At 47.1% G+C, this 16,711-nt stretch overlaps 1 protein-coding gene across 7 annotated transcripts in view; it reads right to left on the reverse strand.

Annotated features, from left to right (window-relative positions):
- Nucleotides 1-231: 231 nt before the first annotated feature.
- Nucleotides 232-16,711, reverse strand: part of ITPR2 (inositol 1,4,5-trisphosphate receptor type 2) — a 244,366-nt gene continuing 227,886 nt past the window's right edge. For all 7 annotated transcript variants that reach the window (XM_064701183.1, XM_064701180.1, XM_064701196.1 and 4 more), the window contains 2 exons: nucleotides 4,355-4,516; nucleotides 232-3,121 (listed from right to left, as the gene is read on the reverse strand). In XM_064701183.1, the coding sequence (XP_064557253.1) occupies nucleotides 3,035-3,121; nucleotides 4,355-4,516 (249 nt within the window). In that variant the 3' untranslated portion in view covers nucleotides 232-3,034. The remainder of the gene's footprint in view (nucleotides 3,122-4,354; nucleotides 4,517-16,711) is intronic.

Raw genomic sequence — 16,711 nt, forward strand, 5'->3', positions numbered from 1 at the left:
GGCCTCCACAAAGAGCACCCAGCAAATCCTTCACCCAGCTGCCACCCAGATGGAGCAACCTGCACCTGAAATAACACAAATTCTTGCTTTCCTTGCTGCATTTGGCCTCTATCCATTCAGGGCTGAAGGAATGGGTGCACACCCACAGCCTGGCCCCCCATCCAGCCTGCTCCTCCCAAACCAGAACGCACATCTCTCCCCAGCCTCGGCACCAAGAATGACACAGACATATATAAAATGACACATTTTATTAAAAGTTACATTCAGCAGCAATGGACACATTTACTTAAGTAGATTTTAACTGTCAAGGAGCTTATAATTATAAATCTCTCTCTAAGGCATTGAAAGCTCTTAGATGTTTTAACTTCATTGCAATCATTTAATATAAATAGGTAAGGTAAATGATACTTGCCTAGGAAAAGGTTACCCCAGCTGCATTAAACAAAGATATACACATAAATATATGTATAAAACAATGATTTTTGTTATAAACTCATTAATGGGGATATTTCACAATCTTTAAGTCTTGGGGCCTGGCCCTGCAACCATTATCCACACAAGGAGCCTCCTGTTTGCCTTACCACGTGTGAGTGTACAGATTGCTCACATGGAGGAGAGCAGGGCAGGACCTAAGTTTTGACAGAAACAGCAAAGATGTTGAAATTCTCAGTGAAATATATTTACAGTCTGTGCAAGTAGCATCACCTACTGTTACTGATTATGGAGGTCTCTGTGAACAGCAGAAAGGCACCGTGGCCAAGGCCAACCAGCATCTGTTCTCTGATTTAGATGCTGTGACTTTCCCTCCTGAAGAGCAGGAGCTGTGCTCCTGAGCCCCAGGGGATGTGGGAGCACCAGCAGCACCCACCTGCAGCCCTGAGCTTGGGCACAAACCCATCCAGCCTCAAGCTCTCCCAGCTCCAGCAGCAGAAGCCTCCCCTGATGTGCAGCTGCTTTTTCTGAGTGTAAACAAGAAAAGTGCCAACCCATTCCAGTATTAGCCAACCTCACACCCCCCAATAAATAATGAGAGTTTAACTTATAATTGAACTGTGCTTTGTGTTTTAGAGCCACACTTGTGAGAAAAGGAAATTGCTGTTGCAACAGAAGCTGTGAGTAGATCTGATTAACTGTATGAACTAATTTGAATTAATACAGCTACAGGGTCTGAGTCCCTACCACCTTACTGCTGATTTTATGTTTGTGGGCAGCTCCTTTGGCCATCACCTCTCACAACCAGGGTGCTCTCTGGACTAAGGCCAACACAAAGAGATTTGCTTCCAGTAAAATACATAAACCTCTGATTTCTACACTATTTTTGAAGGACACAATTGAAGCCAATGGGAGATGTTTTAGTGGTAGAAGATATAAATATGTTGCTACTATATATTACTTTTATCTCAGCCACGTCACTGCCACAAAAAATAAGAAAAAAAAAGTAGCTTCAAGAACTGGTTTGAATTTGGGATAAAGACAGTGAAATACCCCTTCCTTCCCTTTACTCTAGGCCTGTTGGTTTGAGTAGTGCCTTCACCAGGACAACAGCATTTCTCCAGGAAGAAACTGGAAAATATTTACACCAGTAATATTTTTTCCTTTGATCAAAATGGTTTTTATAACAAAATGAAAATTTTACAGGGGCAAATCATTGCAAAAATATTTTGGTTTAAAAAGTGACTCCATGTAACAAGAGGTGCATTTTCAAATGTGAGACAATCTGGTAACCAAAACCCACTGAAAATGAAAGTGAACTGAGGACACAACTCCCATTTGTGCCCCTTAATTTTTTTCCTAAAAGACAAGAGTCCCCTAGGGCTCTGTGGAAACCCTGTAACTTTTCTTTCAAGCCATCCCAAGAAATACAGGATAGAGCAGAAACCTGCACTGGTGATTCAGCTGCTGCCTTTTGCAGGGCTGAGAGCTGGAAGGAGTCTCCCTGATGTTGCCCCCTGTTCCCCATAAGGCTTCCCTGCAAACCCCTGGAAGTGGGAAGGGCAGGCAAAACCATCAAACCATGATCTGTAGCTCAGAGGAAAGCTGGCAGAATTTGGTGTTTATTTACTCAAATCAACTCTTGTTGAAGATGAGCTTATGGAAGGTAATGACACCATTACATGTACAAAAAGACATTTCTAAGCTTTTTTGTAAAAACTAAAATCCCATACACGCTTCAAACTACAGGTATAATTTTTTCCCCCTGAATCCTCCATTGGAACTTGAATTTAAAACACAGTTTAACTCCTCAGTATGTGAAACCTCATGGCCACATTAATCAAGAACATCTGAAGCCAGGAGAAAGAAATCACTTCCAGTTATGTTGTCAGTATTATGTGCATAACATTCCCACAGCTGTAGATCCATTGTGCTCCATGTTATAAATAAGAAATTGCATGGTGACAGCTAAAATTCAAAAGCGTTAATGTTTCTCTTTGCAACTTTTTCTATTTTTTCCTTTTTTTTTTTTTTTCTTCCTCCAGTCTTTTGAGGTTTCTCCCCTTTCCCTCCTAGTAGAAGTTACTTGAAGCAACGTCACCGCTTAGGGACTGACATATTTTTGGTAATTAAAAAATAGTAAATGCCAAGCAAATATGACTAATGTTGCTATTTGGCAAGTGAGCCAGAGACGACCTATTGATTCTGAGCCAGGCTGTCGTGCTTGCCTCAATAAACACCTCTCCTTCTTCTGCTCAGCTCGCTCCTCCCGGTGCTCCGGGGACAAAGGGGCTCCCAGGATGTGGCCAAGTGCTGTCCCAGCCTGTGTCCCAGCCTGTGTCCCAGGCAGCCCTGGAGCCGGAGCCAGGCAGGGAATACAAACGAGCTGCCTTGTATCGCTCACATTCTAGGTTGTGGTCCCTCTCAACCATGAAAAACAGCTACAAATTGTTCCCAGAGCTAAACCACTTAACATCTTGGCACTTGGTTGTTTTTAACTTTGTAACAATAGGCACTGTTCACTCCTCTCAATCTCAGTTTTTTATTCTATAATAAAGCAGGAATACTGATGAAAGGCTAGTCACGGCTTCTCCCCGTGGTATCAGGGTGGTGGCATGTGATGATTCACATGGGGTGTGTTTGATCCAAGAAAGCCCAGCCTCTGCTTATTCTTCCTTTGTTCTGTCATCTAAGGTGGAAAGGCAGAGAGAGACGAGTTGAGATTTTTTTTTTCTTTTTACTATTATTTAGCAGTCACAGAGCAAGATACATATAAGCAAAACAACAGGGAGTGGAATTCTTTTCTTCAGCATAGAAAATTACAAGTAAGGGATGCCTTTGAAGTGGGAGATCTGTTTCCTGCAAAGTATGGACATTTTATTCTCATTTATACATTATTCTTATCCCCCGGCAGGTCTTACAGAGTATTATTTGTGCTGCTATTGTGTTGTGTAGCCCTGCAGAGGGTCAGAGTTTGCACTTGGTGCTGCAGAATCACAGAAGGAAAAGATGGCCCTGGCCACACAGGGTTTAAATTTAAGCCAGGAGAGAACAGATTCAGCCAGAGGGGGATGAAAAAAATCCCACCAGGATGTTGTGGGTAAGCACAATGAGCAATGGTCTCAGCACATCCAGCCTAAACCTTTGTTGGGTTTTTCACAGGGAAAAGTTTTAAGGAGGGATTTGAAGGGGAATAATTAGATAACTCTGTTGATGCCACTGAAGAGCTTCCCATAAAGAAAACACACAGATGCTTTTCTGAAGCTGTAATGAGCAAAGCAGAGGTGGCCAGCACCTGTAGCAAAAAAGGAGCTGGCCTTTTGATCCTGAAGGGAGAGCAAACACGGCAGGCAGGCGATGTGGGCAGGAGCAGGGCTTTAAGGGAGGCTTTGAGGGAGGCCAGCAGCTTGTGCTCCATACGGGAGAGCAGAGGGAGCTGCAGGAGGGGCACCAGCACAAGGGTGACACAAGCAAAGCAACAGGCTCTGCAAATTATTTTCACAAGGGCACTGTTGATGTTCTCAGTGGGGGAAAAACCCAAGGGCTGGACACAGAAGGCTTTTTTCCTCCAGGCTCCCATCAGTATGCAGCTATTCCTGACACTACACTGCTTTCACTGCCGGGTTATGCAGCCCCTCATCCCTTCTGCAGTTTCCCCTCTGTCCTTGCACACTCACCAGGAGCATTTCATGACCAGTTCCCGCTCTGAGTTTTCTCCTTACCTGATCTCTGCTGTTGCTAACAGAGTACAATTTCACTCCAAGCCCTTATCAGTGTATCTACCCAGAAAGCTTGCTGGAGGGAAAGATAAAACCTTCCTGAGACAAAAGTCTCTTTTGTAACACTGTCCTGACTGCGACGTGATGGAAGGCAGCGCCTTCACCCACACGTGCTCACTTTGCTGCCCACACAGGGCACTTACCTGCTCCTTGAGCTCAGCCAGCTGGCTGGAAAGCTGTTTCACAAGGCTCATGGTTGACTCCAGCCTCTCCTGCAGGTTCCTGATTTCATTTTGCTCACTGTCGCCTTCATTGCTAACCAGAGACATGGCTCTCATCCGAGGGAACCAGTCCAAATTCTTCTCCTACACGGGTATTAGGAAAATAAGGCATGTTAGTAGGGGTTTATGCAGAGCTACTAAGCTGAGACTAGAGGATGAAAGCTCAGAAGGACTTCTGCTCAGTGGATGACACACGGCAAGTGAGCTTAAGCAGTAAATTCAGAGAGTATTTCAAACGAGCAGTTTTATTTTTGGTTCTCATTAGCTACAGAGAAGGAACCAACTGGAAAATCTGGGTTCCCCACAGCTGCACCTGCACTGCAGTGTGGGCAGTGTTGGCACATTCACCTGTGCCTCTGGCAAGCAGAAATGCCCCCACTGGGAAGACTCCTCTGGTGCACCAGGAAACCCTCAGTGCTCCCCGTGCTTTGCTCTTAAGTGTATGCAGGGACACATTTCCCCTGTGTCTCTTCAGCTTGGCTGGTCTCCATCTATTTCGGCTGTCCTTGCAGCAATGTCAGCAAGGCAACACCAGGGAAACAAGACAAGAGCCTTCCAGACCAGCCTCAAGCACTTCTCCTGGCAGACCAGAAGGACCTGGAGCCAGCTGCCCACAGCAGGGGACGTGGGGTCCTGGGAATGGCTTATGCTTCACTGTGCTGCTCAGACTGTGCATCTTGGATAAATGCAAGCACAACCCCGGGGCCAGGGGCTAACCTGCACTGCATGGAACAGCACTGAGCTGGGTGTTTCTTTATCCATGGACTCAGGCTATGAATTCAGCCATGACCAAACCACTGTAAACAGACGATATGAGTCAGGAAGGTGCTGCGTATCCGCACGAGCCCGAATGGCTCCATGGCTCAGGGGCACAGATATTTGTGTGCAGAGCTTGACAGATGGAGGAGACAGAAGGGTGCAAGACTAGAGGAGTGGCAGCCACGTGGAAAGCAGCCTGGTTTCCCCTGAGACCAAGGGAACAGAGCAGGTCCTGCAGCAGCAGCACACACACACCTCTGCCCTGTGCCTCGCGGGCAGCGGGAGGACGTGGCTGGGCCACGTGCACTTGATAACTTGAGAAGCAGAATCAGTGTGTTTCTTCCAGTCCCTTGAGCTGTGAATGGCCCCACACAAATAGCACAGTGTCAGGAGGAATGGAAAGGAGCTCTTGCCAAAAGTCCACCTACAAGACACCTGGAAGGCAACTTATGTTGTCCAGGTATTTGGTAAAGTTTTAAGTCCATCAAACTGATCATAGTTTTAGACTTTGCCTCTATTTTTCCTGTGAAAATAGAGAAGGCAGTGATGATTTTGCAGCATTCACAGCTGGGCAGCCCAGGGCAGCCATGCCTGAGCAGGGTCCAGGAGGGCTGGTCTGGCAGAACTGTGAACTTGGGATACACCAAGGCTTTTATTGTGCTTCCAGGAAGATTTCCTTTCACCTCTGTAGTGCTCTGCCCTGATCACCAAACCCTCTCCTCCTACAGCAGCATGATTTAGAAACATCTAGGCTAAGCCTGAGTGAGCATGACAGCACTAACAGTACTCGTGTTTGTCCACTCTTTGTGTTAGCCCAGTCCCCTCTGTTACTCTGGATAAGACTAAATGCAAAGGTATATGAATTTTAGCTTTTTTTCTTCTTTTTAACTCAAAAGTGCCAATGGGTTTTTGCCTGGCCGTGCAAGCCCCGGTCCTGTCCCCAAATCCCCAACGCTGCCCAGGGAGCAGGAGCGTGTCCCCGGTTGCATTGGGCAGCCCCGGGCTGGCAGCCGCGGGCGCCGGTGGAACGCGGCCTCTGTGCTCGCCGCTCACTTCTCCAGCCTCGTGATCTCATTATGACAATTTACTGTGGTTACACATGATGCCATTTTCAATGGGTCATAACTCATTCAAATCAAAACCTGTTTTCACCAGCCCTGCTGGTGAGCTGGAGAGGAGCGCACGTGACCCTCCCTGTGGATATCCCCAGCTGACACGCCGGGCGGGAGGATCCTGTTTCTGCCACATGCGCTCCTGCTTACAAGACCAGCATTCATCTCACACCAGTACACGCCGATATTCATTTTAAATTTATTTTGGCTAGGATGTAGCAGAGCATTCATCACGTGCCTGGTGTCGAGCACAGGTGTACTCATTTATACTAAGCTTAGTTTGTACACAGTGCCTTTCTGGATTGATGCCTTTTTCTTTTTTTCTTTTTTTTTTTCAAAATGTTTGCCAGCAAATTTGTCTGCCACTACAGGCACAGAACTTTAATTCAAGGCAGCTACAGTGAACAGAGCTGCACTTGTACCTGAATGTTTCCTGGAAAGCTCTGGTATCTGTACTCATTACAGCTCCTCCAGCCTGAAACACCTGAGGATACCAAATGCAAGGCCATAGGAGCCAGCGGAGGGAACAGGAGCCCTTTCAAGCCTCACAACAACGCCAGAGTCCCTAAAGCCAGGCTGCAGAGGGAGAGCAATCTGAGACTCCATCATTGTGGCTCCTCTGTTTGCCGCGTACTGCTGCCAGGATTGTGAAATGCATTTTGCTAGTTTTGTTTTTTTCCATCTGCCACTCCCTCACTCCTCCAGGACACAAGGCAGAGACCTCCGGCTGCTTTGGAAAGATTTTTGTGGACTGACCCTGCAGCCCACTGCAGCATCCAGAGGAATCTGTGCCAGGCACCCTGGCTGTCCCGAGGCTCCCAGTGTCACCTGTTTCCTTCCTCCTCAGCATGACATTACACTGCCTGGAGAGAGGGACGGCCAGGAGCAGCTGGGGACAGGGAGGGCACGGGCAGCAAGCACCTCACCCGCTGCTGTGGAGCACAGGGAGCAGATGTGGCCCTGCAGCTGGAACCACCCTGCACCACGTGCCAGCTCATCTCGGCCACCACCAGCCCCAGAGTCACGGGACTTCAGCGACAGACTCACGTGTGCCCAGTTATTGCCTTCTTAGAAACGCTGTGACAGTCTCTTCCAGGAATGAAACCCAGGTGTGGTTTGGTTACATATCAGGAAAATCTGGGCCTTTTTTCCCCCAAAGTATTGTGGAGGATCAAGCAAGGACTTGATCCAAGTTCTAAGAGAAGCTGATGGTTTGCATGGGCTGGAGACCTCCTGAAAAGATGCTGCTGACTTTTGGAGGTGGCAGAGAGGCAACAGGTCAAACATCTGCCCACGGGTCCCACTTGGAGTGCCAAGAGCTGTGCTAGGTGCAGGCCTCTTGGTTCTCAGCTGCAATACACATCTGATGAAATCAGTCCAGCTGTGTATTTTTGTCATGCAAAGGATCAGAAAGATTCAAAATTCGGTAGGAGACACATTATAGCCTGCCAAGCTGTCTTTAGGTTAAAAATACTTACCTAGCTTTCACTGATAGTTCCTTTCTAGAGCACACAGCAGGTACTTTCCCTTGCTGAACCGCACGCTTTTGCCAGTCAATATGATCTTACTTTTTCATTGCATTATGAACTGCAGAACTTTATTAAAGGGCAGCGTGAAAATTAGCTTTGGCAGACAGCTCTGTTTGCTGAGTCTCTACCACAAACAAACAGCAGTTGGTGCTGGGGACAACAAACTTTTGATCACAGACCTGCCAGGATCCAGAAGGCAAGTTGGACAAGGCTCCTTGGCCAAAAATTTCAGTGTTCATAGGGGGACACGCACTCTTGTGACTGCTGAGCAAGGGGAAAGCTATTTTTACTTCAAGGTAATTGCTTGCCAATTAACTGGAGGTCATTAACATGTTTGTACACCCCTAAACACTTGTTCTGGGACTTAAATGGGCTCGGTGCAGGGTTCACCTTGACCAACACCTTCAAGCTGTAACATGCAGGAGCACTCCTGGGGGTGTGCAGGATGTTATCTGTCATGCCTTACCTATTACTCTCAGAAATCCAACGATTTTGCCCAGGATAGCGTTCACTCAGAAATTTGAACCCTGCCTGGAACGGAGAGGCAATTTGGAGGAGGAAGGCAGGCTGCTGGCAGGGAGCAGGGCAAACCTCTGCAAACAGCTGTCACGGGACTCAATCAACAGCCACCAGGTTAGCCTGAGGTGACACAGCTCGAGCATTAATGAGCTCACAGAGGGTGAGCTATGTGGACGGGATGCTTTTAAACCAAGTAGCTGCCTGGATAAATAATTAATTGTGAAAATGTACCGAAATCTTCTTTCTAAACAACCACTGTTTAAGGCAGTATGTTGTTAGCTGTTATTGTTATTTCATTCTTGCACAGGACGGCAGCAATTCACAGCCCACCCAGGGATCACAGCATCTTCCCTCTCCACGCTCTTCCCGCGAGCGCAACTTGTGCCTCGCAGGATCCGCATTGAAGCAGACATCTGTGTCCAGGGCACAGCGTCAGCCAGACAGGAAAGCTGCAGGGACAGAAAGGAGCTGCAGCCTCCTCTCCGCCAGTTCAGCTGGGGGAAAGGGAAAAAAAAGGGAAGAAAGGCAGGTGGGGCGAGCCAAAAGGCTGCGGGCCAGAGAGGCTGCACACGAGCAGAGCAGAGCAGAGCAGACATTGGTGTGGCGATCCAGCGCGCTCGCCCCTCTGTTCTCCCCTCGGCTGGCAGGGCTCCAGCCACAGGCACAGCTCCCCCAGGGCCAGACTCTGTGCAGGGCTCTGGGTGCACGTACTCGAGGTGCCCATGGCGAGGGCACATGCCTGAGAAATCACAGGGCTCAGAGAATTTGCTCCTTGAGCTCGCTGGAAAACCTCAAACCCTCCGTCTCAGAGAGGCAGGCTCAGAGCAGAAGTCTGCGTCTGCCTCCTGCAGTTTTCTGTGCAACTCTCTCCTTTCCTTCTGTGGGCTTTCCAGGGGGATGGCAGAGCTGTGGGATAAGTCCTCCCTTTGGTAAAATATTGCCATTTTTCTGACTTTGCTGGCTTTGTTTGAGCATGGATGGAGGAAAGACTGAAGAAATCTGTTCAGAGTTTCTATACTTTGTACGAAGCCTCTCTTGAGCCATCCCTGTCCTGTTGGCACAGCCAACTGGCTTCAATCAAGCTCTCACGCTGAGCTGAATCCCTGCCTTCGGAGTAATTGGCAGAGGGATGTTTCTTTAGGAGGTGCTGGTTTCACAGGCTAGCAGCAAGATGGATCAGCTGCAACCAGCAGGAAAGACTGGGCTGAGCCTTTAAAAAATAGATTACTAGATAACAGTGAGAGAAAATAGGTCAAAGAGTAGGACAAGGGGGATGAAGTAGAGGAGCAAAGGCAGCCTAATGCAGACTTTCAGCCAGTGCTACTGCCACGGGCTGCGAGGGCCACGCCGCCGTCAGCTGTGCCAGACTCATTTCTCCAGCACGCTCTAATGCAGTGACTCTCAGCCCTTTCCACCTCGTGACCCCTTGTTGCAACATGAAAACAAGCCCTTTCAGGACTTCCCTCCTATCTGTTCACCAGGAAAAGTGGTGATTAGTGCTCACGACTCCTCCTGGGCTGTGATCTGCCCTCCTGCATGCACCAGGGCAGGGGAGCGGCCGCTGTGTCTCCCAGCCCGCAGTCCTGCAAGGATCCTTCTCTCCTCGGTGACTCAGCCAGGCTGTCATCAGGAGGGCTGTGCCCTACTGCAGGGCTGAGAAAACAGGGGTACTGGAAGGCCTCTTGCTCCTCAGCTAGATGGTTGCTGAAGGGTGCACAAGAGGAGCACGGACATCAATCACCAGGAAGGTTTGCTGCTGGCATCTTTACGTGTTATGCTGTGCTATCCCAGAACACATCTTTGTGGGCAGGCAGCAACCACAGCAGCAGCCCCCCAAAAAAACCTCCTACAGCTTTGGGAAGACTGAGCCTCTTTAGAAAGACTGTAGCCCCTCAAGTGCCCCTTTGGGCTGGCAAAAACCCTGCTGGTCATCCCATGGCCTCCAGGGCTGAGGAGTGGCACTGCCAGCCCTCTGTGCCCTCAGCATGAGAGCAAACAAACTGGGCATCACTGCTCTCCAGCAGGCAGCCCCTGTCCTGTCAGGCACGAGAAGGAACAGCTTACTCCCCTTTTCTGGGCCAGCACCTTGAATAAATACTTCAGCGCTGGGTACAAAGAGATCTATTTACTGAGAACTATTCTGTATGTCTGAAATGCAAATAAACCCATCCGTTCCCTTCCCAGTGTGCTGCCCATGTAAGCAGAGAGGGATCAGTCCAAATGACCTTTCAAAAGCTATTATTTTTTTTGTCTAGGGACAGAGTCTGGTCCTAAAAGTCCAGCGTTATGTAGCTCCTATAGCCACCTTAAAAAGGGATTTTCAAGATTTAAGCTATCGTGTGCTTTAGATGACACAGGGCAATAACCACTTTGTGATTTAATCACAGACAATAATAATTTGGTTCAGTGCATGATTCAGCTAATCCACAATTTGATAAACGTTCATCCTAAACTACAAACCCAAATAGCTTTCTGCAAATCCTGTTTGACACTTTAATGTTAAGACTGTATTTGATAAGCAATCTGTGCTGTACAAGAATATAGGGAGGGAAATTAGGAATTGTTATGCATCTATATGCATCCAGAACAGTAATTCAAAGAAAATAAAAATAAACCTTGGCAATTACAGATAAATCTTTATGCAACAAGAGAACTAATAGGTTTGGCTGGGTCTGCACTGGATTGATACGTGCTACAGCTCCCACAGCTCACAGAAAAACAGAAAAACCTGTTACCCCCTGAAAGAAGGTTTAAACCACAACACAGACCCACAGTCTGCTTTAGCAGTGTCATTGATGCATTTACTTTCGTTTTAACTTGGCTGAATGTTTTCGAGGGCTGCAACAGAATCTATCACCGTAATTCTGAGTAATTGCAAGTTCTTCAAGACTGATATCCAGGCCAGGCAGTTATAAATGTCTCAGTGTTTCTGTATCAGCATTCTCACTTATGATACACCCGCAAAAATTATGGTGAGGAATGATAATAAACCCCAAATTGCAAAGAATTTTCTCTGACGCTCTGTGGGGCAGTTTAGACACTCAAATTGAAGCTCTGTAAAGGACAAGCACCGCAATATTTCTGCTTATCAAACACACCTAAGGGACTTTGCATTTACCTCCAAAAGATGGAAATAAGAATGAGAGTAATTTTTTCCATAAGTTTGAATGTGCTCTCACACTGCAGTTGTGGGCAAGCCACGTGCCAGCAGCAGGTCTGTGAGTCACAGCGTGTCCCTAGAGAGGACAAGGCCACCCTGACCCCGGCTGCAGCAGCCACAAGGGGAGAGATCCCACTCCAGCAGCTCTGCCCTGGAAGGTGGCAAGCAGGAACCAAACTAAGCAGCTTTGTGTCTGAGATGGGCCATTCCAGCCACTGTCCAGGTGAGACCCAGGGATCTGCAGGTGTGCAGGGACCTCAGGGGACTCGTGGGAGAGCCAGGGCACAGCTCCTGTGTGCTTGGGGAGCCTCAGCTGGTGTCCCACCCCAGCACTGCTGTCCTTGAAGACACCTTTGCTCCTGGTGTCGTCCCTTCCCCACAGCACATTTCTGAGCTGTTGCTTTCTTCTGCTGTATCAGTTGCTCTCTGCCTCCTTATCTTTCTCATAACCCTGATAATTAATATTGTCCTGTGCAAATATGCAAGAATCCCAACACTACCATCAAAAGCTAGGATTTGGTCCATAATATTTGCGCCCTTAAAATAGATACAATTATAAATTTGTGTAAAACATGAGTTTATTTTTCCACATTCCTATGTTTTCATGTTGTTAGTGGTTACGAGACATACTTTAGGAAAAACACTTCAGATCATTCATTTAAAATAATTAAATTATTTCTGATATAATCCCTGGATCTTGTGCATAACGAAACATCTGGTACAGAGGTTAGAAAATAAATGTTCTTGGCTTTTTTTTTCCTTCTTTTGTTAAACAGATGTTGTTGATACAAAACACAGAGCTGTAAATCATAGCCTGCATGTGGACACAGACTGTCACTACTGAGCAGGAATTTACTGTGGCTAGATAGAGGTTTGAAACAGCAATGAATCACTGGCTTACTAACTTTGTTCACGTGGGTATGGTTTCAATATTCTGACATTAAGCGCACATGTCCTTAAAGAAAGGACCTTGTAATGGCAGAAGCCTGGGAGGCTCTGCCTCAGTCCCAGCTGTCTCGGTGTGGGAAGCTCAGCACAGTGCCAGGGCAGCCTGTGTGCAGGGAAGGTGGCAGGTCTGTCTGTGCCCTCCCAGCTGGCTGTGCCCGGGGTGCTGCTCAGGCTCAGCTCCCCCAGCGCCACCGGGGCACTGCTGGCACAGCAGAGGGGCTGAGCCGCCCATGCAGCCCCATCTCTGCCACCAAAACGCCTCCAACTCAGACCTGTTCCTGCCTCCTCTGCTTCCCCTGCTGCTCCCCACAGCATTTCAGTGAGTTCATGCTTGCTTTGTGGGCCAGGACCCCACAGCGACATTGCTGCTTCCCGTTGGCTTTGTTTGGAGTGACCAGAATTCCGATGCCTCTCCGGCCCCTTGCCCTCCCACTCCCACACTGCTTGCACCAGCAAGCTGGAGCCCCCCTTCTCCCATTCCTCTTTTAATATTGATTTTCCTTCACAAAACACGCCAGCAGCACATCCAGACGCTGAACTCCAGACAAAAGCCACTGGCATGCATCCCACTGCAATGTAAACGTCCCCTGCAGTACCAGACCACAGATGATGTCTCCTCCTCAGACACACATCTACCAACCAGCTGCTGAGGACACCGCACCACAAATTTGGACCTGCTTTTTGTCAATGTGCCTGCTGGTTTCATCCAATGGATCAGGGTCTAACTCCATGGTAAACTCCAAGCCACAACCTCTGCTTCCTAGCTTTTGAAGCACAGGATTTAGGAGCATATTTGTTGAAATTTATGTTTTGGGGATTTTTGCACATTTAGCTTTAATTCTCTGGTCCTGTCACCTTGTATTTTGCAAGTACTGTCCATTTCCTGGCTTTAGCTTCAATTTGGTGTAACAGAATCTTTGGGAAATACAAAGACTCAGCTGGAGACTCATTTTTCAGAGGCTCAGGACTTGACCTTGTTCTCAGCTTTACACAGGCAGGGCTCTGCTGATGGCAGTGCAATTGTTCTGGTTTAGGATGCTGCCAGAGCAGAGGCATTTTGAGTCCTGATCTGAATGTTCCTGCTTCAGGCCCATTTTCACTCTGATGCATTTTGCACATGGGGCACTATGAAAGGACAACTGAAAGAGTAACACTTTCTTTGAAAATTAATAAGAATTATTGACTATCACCACACAGAACAGATTTTTAAGCAAAGATACAATCATGCACACACCTTACACATGCACAAAATCATGGAATCATTAAGGTTGGAAGAGACCTGGAAGATCATAAATGCACACACTTGAGTACCTCCCAGAGGACAGGATTAAGATCTGAGTTCCTCTATGAAGCATCTCTGGACAAAACACCCCCAGGCAATGGCCACCTTCCAGCCCTATGGGCTTGAACACTATCAACGTGCCCTCTGACCCCCTGCTCTGCTCAAATGCTTGCCCAGGGATTCCTCTGCACAGCAGGAACAGCTCCTTGCCCATGCAGGCACAATGGCCAAGGACTGGCCCCATGGCAGGTCTGGCTGCAGCACAAAAGGTGCCACCTATCCACTTGCACTATTTCCTTCAGGAAATAGGTGGGAAACAGCAAAACTGGGCCCTCTACTTGTTCAGGTTTGTGTCTGCTGTGGGTTGTTTTCAAGGCTTCAGGCATAGATGAATAAAAGAAAAAACCACCATGGTACTGCATGACCCTTTATCTGCCTATACTGCATTTTCATTTAGTGCTTTTGCTAGGAAATATTATGGATGCTCTGTACAGATCTGCTTTTTCATTTTTGTTTTCTTTCAGTCCAGCATTTTAAATGGTTTGCTGTGTTCAGTTAAACTGAATTTTCGCTTGAGAACAAGCAGATGATCAGTTTCACAGGCCTGAACTTGGGATTTTCCTTCTGCATCACCCAGCAAAATGAAAAACAGAAACAAAACATTTTAATCACATGTGTATAAAATACACAGGGTTCATTAAACTTGATTTAAAGCTGCCTGTTTGTTTTGGAGGCTCTTTAGAGCTCCTACTACCCCAAACTCACAGAAGTGTAATGTGATTCCCAATCTATTGAATTTTGCAGGATGGCTGCAGTGGGTTCCATTATATATAAATTGGATGCAGCCACTTCACAATCTCCGATATATACTTTTATCTCAAAATGCCCTGTGAGGCAATTGTGCAAAGTACTTTATCAGGGACTGTTGTTGGTAATATTGCAAGAATTCATGATGTAAAAAATACATCAATGCCATTTAAATTGAACAAAATGGTTCCTATTTTTTTTTCTTGTAGAGCATTTTTAACCATCTTCTCAACAAATTTGTTCAATAAATACTGTATGAAACAAACATTTTGCACTTTGTCCCACAGATGCAATTTGCCAGCCTGATTGATTTCTTTCTCTACAACTAATCTGATTTCTTTAGGCTATACATCTTTGCTTTTATTAAAGATGATGCAATCTTACCTTTTTATCATACACACATCCACCACACAAACAAGAGAGAAGATTCTGCAAAGCAGCCCTGCAACCAAATAGAAAAGCCTGACACAAATCTCATAAAGCTGATCCCAAAAGATAAATGGCACAATGAGACCAAAGTTACACAAATTCAGAAACTTATCCATGCAGAGTAATATGGGCCAGTGGATTTTTCCTTCCATGATAGATTCAGCAAACAAGTAACTTCATCATATCTGTAGCACCTTGTAAATCAAGCTCACACCAGTGTTGCACTAAATCCCCCCAAATCTTGCTGCCTCTGCATTGTGAGAGGTCAGAAGCAGAACTGCATTTTTTTTTGTAGCCTTTCCCTGGTTTGCACCTTGCAGAATCTCACTGCTATGTTTTGAGTCCCAACAACTTCAAGCCTTTTAAATGTAGTTCCTGGTAAGGCAATAAATTCATCTCTCTGCTCTTTTACTGACTGCCCTCATGTCTTTGGGGAACCCCTCTGTCCTTCCCTTCCTCAGCATCTGCAGTTATCTGTCTTGGCTGTAGACAATTTTTCAGTCTCTTTCCCATTCAAGCAGCCAGAGGCTTAGTACAACTGTAATACAAAGAGCAATAATTGTTTTCAAATGTTGCAATAATATTCTCAAACAGCACTGAAGTGTTTTGTGTCTGTTGCCTCTCCCATCGAGCAAAATCAAATTAATTCAGTTGACACGTTTCAGGATCTGCTCATCACACTATTCCTCTGGGGTTCAACTTCTTATCACTAGCAGTGCTCCCAGTGAAGGTCCAGCTTTCACTGGCAAAGCCCTGTGCAGCCCAGTCCCAGGAGAACCAGGGCTCTGTCACTGCCAGGATTTTAAGTGCAACAGTAGGCGCCTATGCAGTGCTTGGAGAGCCTTTCCATCACTTGGAATCACAGCCCAAAGGTCTGCCCACACACAGATCCATCTCAAGCCACAGGCTTCTTTAACAAAGGGATAAAAGATGGCTTTTGCAGGCTGCCTGGAAAGTGAACAGCTCCAGTGTCTGGCAGGTGGAGGCAGGAGCAGATTCCAGCAGGGAACTGCAGCCCGTGTCCTGCCAGCAGCGCCGCTCGGCGCGCTCCAGCTGGAACCCCTCCCTCCCTGCTCCTGGGATGTGCGAGCTGCAAGGAACACAGCCTCGGGTCCAGAGCCCTCCTCGGGTTTTTAAGGCCAGCAGCAAGCAAACAAACAGGAACCCAACTCAGCTCATTTATTTTAATTTGCAAATTGAACAAGTAGAAGTTGGAAGGAGGACAAGGAGGCTGTGACTACCCTGTATTATCAAGGCAGAACCCATCCTTGTAGCAAAATCTTTGAAGCCTAAACAGACAGGTGGCCAGGTCTTAATAATACAGAGGAAATCAAGCTAAGCTTACAAGTGAGCCACAATATCACAGGGGCCAAAAAGACTAGGTCTGGGTAGCATCAAACTGCTGATTCTGGATCTCAGGGGGGAAAAACCTCAAATATCAATGAATATGCTTTTGAGAAGATTTATGCTCTGCTCTGTAACTTGAAATTACATCGCAGCTGTGTGCACAGAAGTGATTTTAAAGGAAAGAAGGAAATGGACAGGATTGTGTTGGTGCTTTAGAAGTTAACAAGAATGTGAGGGGCTGAGCAGAGACAAGGGTTCTGTGCCATGGCCAGTCCCTCCCCGAGTCAGCTGGGGGATCATCACCATCCCCTCACTGCACACAGCACACCTGCCTGTGCTGCAGCACCTGCCCTGAATACCAAGCTCTCTCCTGCTCCAGCTAATGAC

Source organism: Zonotrichia leucophrys, chromosome 1A, assembly GCF_028769735.1.
Source record: "Zonotrichia leucophrys gambelii isolate GWCS_2022_RI chromosome 1A, RI_Zleu_2.0, whole genome shotgun sequence".
Lineage (NCBI taxonomy): Eukaryota > Metazoa > Chordata > Aves > Passeriformes > Passerellidae > Zonotrichia > Zonotrichia leucophrys.